At 42.1% G+C, this 14,505-nt stretch overlaps 1 protein-coding gene across 1 annotated transcript in view; it reads left to right on the top strand.

Moving 5' to 3' along the window:
- The window catches only part of LOC135714193 (dopamine receptor 2-like), a 105,856-nt gene extending 92,250 nt beyond the window's left edge, over nt 1–13,606 (top strand). Inside the window, exon 2 of the mRNA XM_065237505.1 lies at nt 11,664–13,606. Coding sequence (XP_065093577.1) covers nt 12,368–13,606 — 1,239 coding nt within the window. The 5' untranslated portion in view covers nt 11,664–12,367. The remainder of the gene's footprint in view (nt 1–11,663) is intronic.
- The last annotated feature ends 899 nt before the right edge of the window (nt 13,607–14,505 follow it).

Raw genomic sequence — 14,505 nt, 5'->3', positions numbered from 1 at the left:
GCACAGATAAATTCTATTTCAACTATTTACTGATGTATGCTTGATGGCCCTGAAAAGGGCCGTTTTATTGAAGATGGCCACTTACGCTTGGCGTGTTTAGTGTAGGTGACAGCATCACGGACCTCATTTTCCAGGAACACCTTCAGCACACCTCGTAGATCAGACCGGAGATACGTTTGATACCACCACGGCGAGCCAGACGACCGATGGCGGTTATCTCGAAGAACTTTGCGATGACGCTTGGCGGCTCCTTTATCAGACCTTTTCCTCCTTTGCCACGACCAGTCAATTGTTGCTTGTTAGGTGTGAAGGAATGGACTAGCCACCACCTTCCTACTGTTGCTATTGCTGTTCACCACGTCCGAAGCGAAAATGAGCTAATTCCATACAGCAGGGCTCTTTTATATCTTTTCAGGTTATAGCAGAATGATGTGCAACCAAGTGGTATAAAAGCTACAAAGACTCCTCCCATTATGAGTAGTTTGCTATCAAGTAGCGACACTGGCTCTTTTCCTTTTGCGTACACGGCGAATAAGAACGACCCAAATTTGAGTTTAGTTCACTCCTAATCGCTAAAAGTGCAGGAGCTCAGCGATGAGTAAATTTGTCTCATGGTTTCCTGTGGAAAACCTAAAAAATCCACGCCGCTTACGCTTGGCGTGTTTAGTGTAGGTGACAGCATCACGGATCTAATTTTTCAGGAACACCTTCAGCACACCTCGTAAATCAGACCGAAGATACGTCAGACACCGCCACGGCGAGCCAGACGACGGATGGTGGTTATCTCGAAGAATTTGCGTTTGGTTCTGAATATGGCAATGAGTGTGCAAAATATTACGCAATTCCATCCTCCCTATTCGCATGTGCCTGAGGATCGGAGGCGAATGCCACTTCGACTTGTTTCGTCTACTTACTACTCTCTGACGACTGTGCTGGGGAAGCAGCACATGCATGTAGGTAATTGGTGGATTTGTTAGTTAATTCGACGCTTTTGAACAATGCTGGACATTTACCAGTTTTTCAATAGTTTATTGTTAAAAATCAACATTCGGAAGCATTGTTATCAATGCGTAGCCATATTTCTGATCGATTGGTGATAAAATTATTGAAATTGGACCAGGGGAAGCTGAGTTATTAACGTTCAAAATCTTTCATAATTTGTTACATGTTCCATTTTCGGTTTTCACAAAGTGTACCCCCATATAGAAATCAAAGGCGTAGTCCTACATTAAAAATCACCTATCTGTTATGCTTACAGCCTGCAGGAGCAAATATTAAGCCGTGAATCTACCGTAAAAAGACTTAAGCGTCCTACTTGATTCACAACTCACCTTCAAGGACCATGAAGCTTATGTTCCTGCTAAGGCGTCTTCTCAACTTGGTTTCATTTTTCGTTTCGCCAAAGACTTTAGGGACATTTTCTGTTTAAAACACTTTATTGTTCGCTAGTCCGCTCCACATTAGAGTACTGTTCCGTAGTATGGGCTCCTTTTTACAGCAACGGGGTGAATCGTATTGAGGCCATTCAGCGCCCTTCGTTGGCTACCCTGGAGTGATCCTTTCAATCTCCCTAGTTATGAAAGTCGCTGTAATTTGATGTCCCTACAATTACTTAGTGTTCGCCGAGGCGTCTCTAAGGCTACTTTCATCGCTGATCTCCTACGAACCGCAATTAGTTCACTTCTGCAGCAGTTGAATGTCAATAAAGGGTGATACGGTCAAAATTTGGTCAATATCAACTTGACGTATTTCTTTCAATTTTGCATTTAAAAAACCTGAACATCCCACATTTTGAAGGTGTGTGTGTGTAGAATGTTGCTCCTATTTTGATTTTGGAATTCACTCTTCAGTTGTCAAAATGCCGTCCAAGCAAGAAGAGCAGCGTATCAAAATTTTGCTCGCGCATCGCGAAAATCCGAGCTACTCGCACACAAAGTTGGCAAAATCGCTAAAAGTTGCCAAATCAACCGTTACAAATGTAATTAAAGTGTTTGGGGAACGTTTGTCGACAGCCAGGAAGTCTGGATCGGGGGGAAATCGAAAACCGGAAGCCGCTGAGACGACAAAGAGAGTTGCCGGTAGTTTCAAGCGAAACCCTAACCTCTCTCTCCGAGATGCCACAAATAAGCTGGGTGTATCGTCTACAACCGTGCATCGAGCCAAAAAACGAGCCGGACTATCGACTTACAAGAAGGTAGTGACTCCAAATCGCGATGATAAACAAAATACGACGGCCAAAGCGCGATCCCGGAGGCTGTACACGACGATGCTGACGAAGTTTGACTGCGTGGTAATGGACGACGAAACCTACGTCAAAGCCGACTACAAGCAGCTTCCGGGACAGGAGTTTTATACGGCAAAAGGAAGGGGAAAGGTAGCAGATGTTTTCAAGCATATGAAACTGTCAAAGTTCGCAAAGAAATATCTGGTTTGGCAAGCCATCTGTACCTGTGGCTTGAAAAGCAGCATTTTCATAGCTTCCGGGACTGTCAACCAAGAAATTTACGTGAAAGAGTGTTTGAATAAACGTCTGCTGCCTTTCCTGAAGAAACACGGTTGTTCCGTACTGTTTTGGCCGGATTTGGCATCTTGCCATTACGGTAAAAAGGCCATGGAGTGGTACGCCGCCAACAACGTGCAGGTAGTTCCCAAGGAAAAGAACCCTCCCAACACGCCAGAGCTCCGCCCAAGTGAGAAATACTGGGCTATTGTCAAGCGGAACCTAAAGAAGACCAAAAAACTGCTAAGGGCGAGCAGCAGTTGAAGGCAAACTGGCTTTCTGCGGCGAAGAAGGTGGACAAGGTGGCTGTACAAAATCTGATGGCAGGGGTCAAGCGTAAGGCCCGGCAATTCGGATTTGGAAAAGCGGAAGCATAACTGAATATTTTTCCTGAATTTTATACTAATTGAACTTGAAAAAGAAATTTAATTTGATTTTTTAAATAAACGATTTCACCGATTTACACGCGTTTTCCCTTGACCAAATTTTGACCGTATCACCCTTTATCAGACGCGTAAATTTTACGCGTAAATTAATATCTTTTTTATATGTTGAGGAGTTAGATCAAGCAAATTTATCTGTAGGATTCCATGTTATCTGTTGGTACTGAAGGGCTTTTCCCTCCAAATAAATAAATAAATAAATATACTTGAGCTGTCGGTTTCATGCAAAATTGTCACAACTCAAAATAAAAATCACCGTTAATTTAACAATTTTTTTGAGTTTAATGTAGATTGTATGCCTAATTACCAATGTTTTGTAATTGCACCGCTCGGGAACACACTTAGATTATTTTACAGGAGTCAGCATTTTTAACTAACGGCGCAGATGGTGTAGTGGTAAGCGTGATTACCTCTCACCCCAGCAGGCCTGGGTTCAATCCCAGTCGGCGCCGCCGGGATGTTCTGAGGCATAACATCTCTGATCACGCCTTCCTTCGGATGGGAAGTAAAGCCGTTGGTCCCCGGTTCATCCCAAGCAACACGCATCTATCAAAATAGGTTGCTGCAACTTGATTGTGACTGAAATAAGGTGCAGACAAGTAACCACAACAGTTAAATGACAAGTGTGCTGCTAGGGATGAGTTGATGGGTCGATAGGTAGGGTCCAGGTGTGGGAGCTGCCTTCCTGGCACGTCGGTAGCATTGGTGCTCAGCACGGAAAACAAGATCGACGGAAAAAACAAACCAAAGGAAAAAAAAAAGCATTTTTTAACTGGGTTTTTGAATTGCTGAAAAAGTCGTTACACAGCAAAAAAATAATTTTGATATCACATCAAAGTGGATGCACTACAATCATGTCGAAAATTTCATGTAATTTTTATGACCACATAAATAAACAAATGCAGTAAAAGCAGCGTAATGTCAGTTCATGCATTGTATTAATGATAATTTTGTCCTTTTTAGCAAGTAATATTACACCATATTTTTGACATGATTGTAGTGCATCCACTTTGACGTGATATCAAAATTATTTTTTTGCTGTGTAATAATTCAAATGACCGTTATCCGTAAGGAATCAATGAAATCGGCAAATTTTAGTTCCTATCAGTAAATGGGGTTAATAGGATGTACAGGTTTTATACTATTTTTTTTAACCGAACAGTTCCGCAATTCAAAAACCCAGTAAAACCTTACTGACTTGATTAGTGTATCTTCTTCTTCTTCTTCGCATTTCAAGCTTATTGCATATCGCATATTAGCTTATTGCGTGCTCTCAACTTAGTGTTCTAGATGCACTTCCACAGTTATTAATTGAGAGCTTTCGATGCCTGTACCATTTTTGCATTGGTATAATTGTGTGGCAAGTCCAATCATACTTCTATGCCCAGGGAAGTCGAGAAATTTTCCAACCCGAAAAATTCCTAGACCGGACCGGGAATTGAACCCAGCCACCTCCAGCATGGTCTTGCTTTGTAGCTGCGCCTTTACCGACTGAGCTAAGGGAGGCCCTTTGAAAATAAGATGTAATATTGTAATGTTATTTGGTTTGTGTACGCTTTAAACCAATAATCCCACAAAGAGGGTAAATTTTGGGTCAGTATTGCGTGACACCAACGATATAACCTCCAGCTTCTCAATTTTCAGTAGCGTCATTGCAAAAGAGCAAGAATCATGGAAAACCATCCATCAGTATGCAGGCTCCAGCCGGCCTGATTTTAGCATTTTACGGCCCCTGATCTTTCGACATGATATGAAACCCAACCAAAGGCACCAATATTGCCGCAAACAACGATTTAATCGCCAATAAAGCTAACGGTAATTAGGCTTTTAAGGTTAGAAGCAACCAGGTTAGACTGTAAAAAAAATGTAATAAGATGCATGCTACGCCCCTTTTCTTCCCCACCGCTACGGAACCATGTATTCTCGAATCGTATGCAGTACCCATTCCCCGCTTCGGGTGTCGTAATTTTTATTATATCGCTTCACATTGAAACCGAGTGTCATTCGCCAGCGTTGCTCGTCTTCCTTTGTGGAAACATTCACCGATTGTATATTCTCCTTCTTCTTCTTCTTCTTATTGTCTTCAAGTCCACCAGCCCATATCCTGAGGTGAAGAGGTAAATGTTACAAAACGCCACCTTCCTTGATGTTTAGTAAACAATGATGGTAATACCCCGTTCACATTACAGTGTATATCACGTGATATACGCTGTCTTGCAATGAGCACTCATACATCTAGTTTTCATTGGAAATCCTATGTATGAGTGCTCATTGCAAAACAGCTTATATTGCGTGATATAGGCTGTAGTGTGAACGGGGTATAAAGATCTTTTTTTGTCGATTTATGACAGATATTCATTACGAATCAATGTTTTTCAAATAATTATTTATCAGCTCTGATGGAAAACTTTATAAAACCGGTGATTTCCAATATAAACTTCAGGTTGGATAGACCATTATGCCCCACGTACCCCTCGTTGTTTGGTGTCTTGAACAGACACCTAGCGACCTCCACCAACCGATCCCGTGGCATCCGATCCGACCGGCGGCTATTTGACGGGGCACTCTAGATAAGACACTTTACGCTGACTTCCTGCTGCGATAAGACAGCATCAGTGCTCTCTTCTCAGTGTATGTTACTCATACCCAACCACCGATTATGGTAAAAACGTTGTTCCGGAGTGTGTGCTCTTTTCTTTTCCCATGTTGCTGTTGTAGAAGTTGGCTGTCAGTAGTGGCTGGTATAAAACGGGAAAACAATTTTCGCATTCTTGCTGCTGTGATGGTTACAGGTTGGCTTTTTGTCTGGCTGTTTCCTGTCAAGAAAAAGAAATTGAAAGCAGCACGGTGAGAAAAATAACAGCATCCTAGAACAGCGCAACAACCAACACGGTCGGTGCATCATCATTTCAATGGTCTGAATGATTATGACTTTGCTCCTTGCTATCGAACCGACGTGTTTTGATGGTAAGTAGAAATTGTTTACAAACTCGGCACTATTAATGGTGCAGAGAAGAAGTGAACACTTAAACCTCGACTACTTATCGCCGCCATTGTAAAGGCCAACCCACAGATTGGTACCTTAAGGCGAGTACAACACTCTAAAAGTTTCAGCTCATTTGGTTGCAATATTAGCTGGCACTTTAGCGTTTCGATCATAAAATTGGTTCCATATACCCATACCATCCCGTTTTGGGATCTCAGCTAGCGTAGTCAGTTAAGAAATCATTATTATTAACATCAAATCCACATACCTATTTGTACAGGATAAAAATCTTAGATCTCGCGCCTAAAAATGTTCACCGATCAAAAACACCTGGTCAGGGCTGGCAAATGTCATTTTCAATGAAAGATCTCACGCGATATTTACAGAGATACTTCTGTCACTATCTTCGGATGAGAAAACGATGATAGAGATTTTCTTCAAAATCTCATCGAATTTTTCATCATGACAGAACGGACAGTGTTGTGATCATGGTAATTACTAGCTCATTTAATGCTATCGAAGTTACTTGTACCGAGGAAATCTTAATAATATATTCACTCTACCGATTACATACGGTTGTTTGCTTAAATTCATCTAAATCAGTTAGAAATGTTGATGTCAAAACCGCATAAGAATTATTCTCATGAGTGCTTGATCATTGAAAAATGACAAGAAAGCTAACGATAGGTCGTTTCGTCCCGTGACAGTGAGAGGACCTGTTTTCTCATCGTCACGTGGCGGCCGTGATATTTACCAGCTCTGCACCTAGTGCATGAAAACATCAAAAAAGTTCTGAAAATGCTAGTTTCAAAAGATTGAGAAATCGCCTATACTCATACAAAATGCAATAGTTATCATCATGGATTCTGATTATACGCACGACACTTCCGCATAAAATGCTCATCCCCAAATGTCATATTCAGGATCCAGGATGTTTCACTCACTGATGGGCTATAATCTTGAGCACCCGATTATAATATATTCCTCGTAGGAAAAAGATACTCCTCAAGACGGAACACATCCAAAACGTGTTATAACACTCAAACACTCATGTAATGTTTCCTCAAGTGTACATTTCCTCCCGGAAGGCGAGCGCACTTCAACGCAGTTTCCCAACTCAAGAGATAAAGTTTTCGTTCTTATCTCCGCAAGAGATCGCTATCCCTTGGCATAAAGAACTGCCACCGTGTGACCTCCTTTCGTCTTGCCATCTTCCACTACCACTGCGCCCAAGGTATGGCTTCTTTTCACCCAAAGTATCTCATCAAGAACCGCTCGTTTGGTCTTAAGTTAAAAACACCCGTCGGAAGCAGGCATTCATAGCGAAAGTAGAGACAGAGGGTGTGTGTGTGTTTGGCCGTGGCCTTGGAGAGCCTGTCCCATAGTGGCAGTATCATCGGAAGCAAAAAGCAGCTTTGAGGCGGCTCCGAGCAGGTTGTTTTGTGCTAGTGACTACTGAAATAATGATCTGTCACTTTTGATAGCAATTAATGTCTTATTTTGAAGAAGGTAAGGAGATGGGCCTGTCCCGGAATAACAACTAGCGAAGGAAAGTTGAGTTTTAAGCCATTCTCACCTAGCCATTGCGGCGTCTTATGATGTTTCCACAGGTACGAATACCTTTGTCTTTCCCGTATCTGCAATCAACGCCAAGCGGCTGTTGGTGGTGGCATGGTAACAGAACGGAAATAGAACGGTTTCGTGCAATTAAAGTAGAACTTTGACAGTGTGTCAAATAGAAATTATTAATTCTAACAGCTGCCATAAACGATCAGGCCAACATTGATTGGTATAAACGATACACGTCATGTAGCATATTTCAATGGAAGCAATTCTTATCCAACCATGTGTTAAACAGAGAAGCAATTTATCTGAACAAGAAAACAAATTTCTTCGGACTCATGCAATACTGTCACAACTCAACATAAAAATCTTCGAAAACCCAGAAACAACGGAAATTGTTTTGAGTTGGGACAGTATTGCATATACCCGACGATTTCACCATATTGCTAGACACGTAGCAGAGTACATTTTGCAACGTCTCGGTACCTACCTACGCAGCAAAAAATATTAAGTTGCAAATTTCTTGGCATGAATCAGTGCCCTGCCAGACAGCTGGAGATGCAGTGCTGCTGCTAGACAAATTATGCTAATATATTCGTGCCAGGATAAAGAATTCTCACAAACTGCATCAAGCTGGAAGCGGCAGGTGAATATGGAAAACATTTTTTTGGCGGTGGAATTTTCAGAATTATCTATATTGAACGACCTTGCTTCAAACGAGTGCTTGGAATGAACCACTTTGTCAAAAGAATTCATTGTTATTTTACGATGTAAGACAAATCAGCCAACTTCGCCATTTACTAGTTTTCGGCTCTAGAAGAAGAAATCTGAAAATGTAATTTTATTTGGAACTAGCTGAGTGTGCCCGGCCTTGCTCGGGATTCAGTATTAGCTTGAGTTTATGCGCCGACTAAAAAAGCATGCTATATTCTACGTAGCCCCGCCCATCCTTTTATCTAAGGGGCACCCCCTATGGCCATCTCCACATGCCAAATTTGGTTCCATTTGCTTGATTAGTTTTCAACTAATGCAGAAATTTCTGTTCCATTTTTATGGGAGCCCCCCCCCCCCCCTTACAGAGGGAGGAGGGGTCTCAAACCATCATAAGAACCTTTCCCGGCGAAGACGAAGAAGAAGAAGAATGTTTCTCAGAGTCTTAAACTATGTTAATCATAAATCGAGTTTCCACTTGCTGCAATTACGGCCTCCACACGCTTCCGGAATGCACGGCAGGTTCTAATAATGTAGTCTGGATCCATTTCTCTCCAGGTACGGGTCAATGTTTGTCTGAGGCTTGCTGTACTCGGGTGGCGTTTAGAAGAGGCCATGGCCTTCATGACGCGCCATATTGAGTAATCCAGCGGATTAAGATAGGGGCTGGATGGCGGCCACATATCTTTCGCCCAGAACGGAAGATGTTCATGCAACCACTTCTGAGTGCGGTTCGAAGTGTGGCACAGAGCCCCATCTTGTTGAAATACAACATTTGGCTTCGAAACCGTACTGTTCTTTGATCCACGGAAGAACATACTTACTTTAATCCCGATGTAGACCTCCGTGTTGACCTTGTCGCCTTCTGGAATGAACACCGGGTCCATTTTTTTGCCATCGGAAGCCACTAATCCAAACACCATAACGCTAGCAGGATGCTTGGTCAGATACACGTTCTTGTGCTCGTCGGCCATGTTTACAACATCAGCCCAACAAAACGGCCCTTTTCAGGGCCACCAAACTTTCGCAAAAGAGTTATTAAGGAATATTCCTAAAATATAATATACACAATTAAGTACAACACATAACAGACGTTATCCAACGCCAACCCTGCGGTCGTATTTAGTATACAACCCTTCCAACTTTTTGCTTTTGTAGCAAACGTCAGGACAATTCTGCTCCTCTTTCCTTTCATTGCAACTTTCACCATTTTTTAGAATTTGAATTGTCCGAAAACAACAGACAACAGACAGAAATACCGTGCCGATTCAAATTTCGGACACTTAGACTCGAATTTCGGACACTTTTAAAAGTTGATTATCTCGGTCGAATATGATCCACATGTCTTGTAAATTTTAAATTTTTTTGACTAGTGCCCTCCACGATCATCTAACATTATTACTTTGTTTCTAACTGGATGTAATATTTAATTAAAAATGAAAGTGTCCGAAATTTCAATCGTCCGAAATTTGAATCGGAACGGTACCACTACATGGCACCAAGAACAAATTGCACAGAATGAAATGGGAAAAAAATGGGGAATTTATCCGTCAAATGACAGATGTAACGCATGAAGCGTTACTTTTTCTACTTTATCGACTTGAAAAAGGTAAACAAAAAATGTATTGTGTTGCTTTTCCTCGAAACGTTTTAAAACAATTCAATATGATTAATGGACCATAACAAAATGCTTCTGGAGCATACTAGTAACTGTAACATTAGAAAATAATGTTGTTTGATGTTCATTACATTCCATAAACAGTAGCAGAACCGTTTTGTATAATTTTAAAGTGTAGGTAAAGGTTGAACTGTACTAGAAATGGTTATTTTCTATGCGGGCAGGCGGGTTGTTTAGGGGTATTCAGGTAAATACAAATTCGGTATCTGCATTAAAAATTGAACCGAAATCCAAAATTTCTTCAAAATTGGTACACTGGAACTGTTTTAAATAAGTACGATTACATTAGCAAAAATCACCATCTTAGCGCCCCTTGGTGGGACTTTGTATGGGAGCGAGCTGTCAACGAATAGATTTCAACGGCGCCGGTGGTGTAGTGGTAAGCGTGATTACCTCTCACCACAACAGGCCTGGGTTCAATCCCAGTCGGCGCTGCCGGGATGTTCTGAGGCATAACATCTCTGATCACGCCTTCCTTCGGATGGGAAGTAAAGCCGTTGGTCCCCGGTTCATGAGTTGATGGGTCGATAGGTGGGGTCCAAGTGTGGGAGCTGCCTTCCTGTCACGTCGGTAGCATTGGTGCTCAGCACGGAAAACAAGATCGACGGAAAAAACAAACCAAAGGAAAGGAACGAATAGATTTAGTGTCAACGATCAAAAATTTAAATCTTGATTTAGAAATCGAGATGAATGTCTGCGGGATCGATACACATATCATTGTGCTCAAAAAACGAAGCTCTATCAGATGATGTATAAAAATCGGTATATTTTTCGAAGTTAAACAACCCAATTGGCTAAATTATTTTTTGCTTCCCTAAAAATAATTTCTGGCTACGCCAAATAAAATAACAAAAAAAAAATACGTTCTTTAATAGCAGATTTGATTTTTTTTTTTGTGAATCGATTATCCGGAGGATTTGATTATCCGGAGTGAAAAAAAAACGATACTCCGGATAATCGTGTCCTACCTGTACATAAAAACTAAATACGATATCAAGGGAAATACCCTAAGTTATAGTAAGGAACCGATGTTTTCAATTCGGAAATAGTTCAGAGAGTACATAAAATCATTATAACCTACCATCAAAGTTACCCGCATTATCAAAGATACACCGTTTTACGGTACCTCGAACATATTTTTCATAGAATCTGTTAGGTCTATATAAAAAATTCTCTTGAGAAAGTAGATGCTTAGAATGCACAAGACAAATATATAAAAGTTTAGATATATTTGCTCAGTGTGAAGAAATTAAATAGAACTTCTCAACCCTGCACATAAGCGGCGCCGGTGGTGTAGTGGTATGTGTGATTAAGGGAAGTAAAGCCGTTTGTCCCCGGTTCATGAGTTGATGGGTCAAAAGGTAGGGTCCAGGTGTGGGAACTGCCTCCCTGGCGTCGGTAGCATTGGTGATCAGGACGGAAAACAAGATCGACGAAAAACAAATCAAGGAAAAAAAAACCCTGTATTCCGTCTTGCAATTATGACACTTTTTCGCACCTTCAAACACCCATTTTCCGGCAAGCAAACACCTGCTTATCACGAACAAAAGAACATCTTCGCCTCTTTCTACCCTGCTCGACCCCTAGAAACGATCTGCTGAAGGTGCTAGAATTTAATGACGTTCTTTTCTGGCGGCAGTAAAATGATGAAAATCAAATCATAAACGATGCTCCGCAAAAGCCCGCTCACTATCGTTTACAGTTTGCCCTTCTTGCTCCCCATGGACCCTCGCCTTTCGGAAGCTTTATTCATCTATTTTCCGTTTTAATTTTTCATTCCAGATTGGACAACCACCGAACGAACGGAAAAAAATCCAGCAGCATAATTTCCCCACAGAGAACGAACGTTAAGCCAGAATGTTGGAGGGTATACCGCTCAAAATAGAATCGAAAAAAATGCTGCGCTATCATCAACCTAGTATTATTATCATAATAGTGATTTATTCGATCGCCAAATGGCTCGTGAAATTTGTGCAGTAGACAACGGTACTTCAAACAGCGGCCACCGATATTGCCAGCGACGCTACCCTCTTGAACGCCACTCTCCCGGCACTTCACCCGGATCATCGGCGGCAAAAGGAACGACTAATGGCGAAACTAATTAAATGTAATTGCTGCAAAATTAACACGGATGATGCAGAACAAACGATGATTCCATGAATACAAATTTATGTTTAACTCCTAGCGATAGGAACACAGGTTAGCGAAACCATTTCGAGAATCACCCAAATAGTTTGCGCTAAATCGAGCCCTGCTGAATGTTCTTTCAAAATCCTGTCTGGTTCAATTTGAGAATGCATCTACTTCCGAGACTCGAATTAGCGTAAACTGGTAATGACCGGTACCATCCAAGTATCGGTGTTAACCAGTGTAATCGAATTGCAGCTTCCGAGAACTGATTACGAGCAATGGTCACAGCAGCAACAGAGCAATAATAGTGACAAGCACAAATCACTAATTCCAGCTCAAGCCTAGAGCAAACGATAATGAATAATGCAACTGATTTCTACTGGGAACTTTCGCAACTGATAAGGCTTAGCAACCTGAGCTACTACAATGTATCAAATGCTGGAGAAACATCGGTGACACTGGATGCGGTTAACTGCTGTACCACTGAGCCGAACTTTTCAGAGTACCTGGAGGCCCTGCCCAACGACAGGGTCGGATTGTTAGCATTTTTGTTCCTGTTTTCCTTTGCCACTGTCTTCGGTAACTCGCTGGTCATTCTGGCAGTTATCCGGGAACGATATCTGCATACGGCGACCAACTACTTCGTGACTAGTCTGGCCGTAGCGGACTGCCTCGTCGGATTGGTCGTGATGCCGTTCTCCGCTCTGTACGAGGTTCTCCAGAATACATGGTTCTTCGGAGAAGATTGGTGTGATATATGGCGCTCGTTAGATGTATTATTTAGTACTGCTTCCATACTGAACCTATGTGTGATATCTCTTGATCGGTACTGGGCCATTACGGATCCATTTTCCTACCCGATGAAGATGACTCGAAAGAAGGCAGCTGCCCTGATAGCAGCTGTGTGGATATGCTCAAGTGCGATCAGCTTCCCTGCGATCGTCTGGTGGCGAGCTGCTCGAGAGGACGATATGCCAGCATACAAGTGCACATTCACGGAACATCTGGGATATTTGGTATTCTCTTCCACCATATCGTTCTATCTTCCACTGTTGGTAATGGTGTTCACGTACTGTAGAATATACCGAGCGGCAGCCATACAAACTCGCTCGCTCAAGCTGGGTACTAAACAGGTTCTGATGGCATCCGGGGAGCTTCAACTGACACTCCGAATACATCGAGGAGGAACCACTCGGGAAAGGCCCAATCACCAACAGCAACAGCAGCACCAGGACCACCAACAGCACACGGCTAATTCGACTCCGGAAGAACCGGACGAAGAACCACTTTCCGCACTGCAAAACAACGGCCTCGGAGGTCGTCACCGGACGCACATGGGCAAGAACTTTTCCCTATCGCGAAAACTGGCCAAGTTTGCTAAGGAGAAGAAGGCTGCCAAAACGCTGGGAATCGTGATGGGTGTATTCATAGTTTGTTGGCTTCCATTTTTTGTGGTGAATCTGCTCTCTGGATTCTGTATGCATTGCATAGCGCACGAAGAGATCGTATCCGCCGTGGTCACGTGGCTAGGGTGGATCAATTCCAGTATGAATCCGGTGATCTACGCGTGTTGGAGTAGAGATTTCAGGAGGTGAGTAACAAGAGCTAAACCTAGTGTCATTCTATAGGTTCACTTTGATCAACAGATTTTAGAGTTAAGAAGATCAGATGTTGTTGTTTACAATCTTTATATAACGGGTGTCCTCTAAAAAAATGAATGAAAATAATGGGTCGGGAAAACAGTGAGGCAAATTATCTTAAGAATTTCATAAGGCTCGACTTATGCACGACACAAATGAATTTCTTAAGCGAAAATTATGCATGATTTTCGTCTAACATGAGGTAGCTCTTATACGCCATTAACCATTTCATTTTCCCAAGCGTTGAAAGACGAGCAGTCAACACACGAACCTCAAAATCTGAACGTCCATGTTTCTGTTCCAGGCTGCTCCGTTTTATTATTTTATGTTTTGTTGTCATAAGACAAATCAATTAAATCCATATCAATTTCTTATGGCTAAAATTCAAAAGTAGTTCTTATGAAATTCTTACTCTTTGTTGCTCAGTGTAAAAAGAATGAACTTAAGTCTTCAAACTGAGATTAGTGAATATTGGCATACGGTCCGTGGTTCGTCGTGTGGCGCAGCTAAGTCATCATATTGGAACATGACCATTAGACGGCTGCCACATCGATTTTCTGGATGCATCTTTTGATCCTGTTGGTGAGTTGCTTGGTGTCCTTGGCCTTCCAATTATCCTTGTATACTATGGATCTCAATAGACTGAAAACATCCAAGATAGGACGGCAATGCGGCAGATTTGTCGGATTCCGGTCTTTTGGCACATATGGTATATGTTGGCTTTCCGCTGTAATTCCGGATCATACAGCGTCATTGCAATCTTACGGTTTGGATTTGCTCGTCAGTGTACTCTGGGGATCTAGTTATATTTCCACACACTATTCCCTCCTTCCTTAGAGTCTTGCAGATGTGTG

Source organism: Ochlerotatus camptorhynchus, unplaced genomic scaffold (assembly GCF_037179485.1).
Source record: "Ochlerotatus camptorhynchus isolate MF236.1 unplaced genomic scaffold, CSIRO-AGI_Acam_v1.1 ptg000626l, whole genome shotgun sequence".
NCBI classification, from domain to species: domain Eukaryota; kingdom Metazoa; phylum Arthropoda; class Insecta; order Diptera; family Culicidae; genus Ochlerotatus; species Ochlerotatus camptorhynchus.
This window is presented reverse-complemented; position numbering and strand designations above follow the sequence as displayed.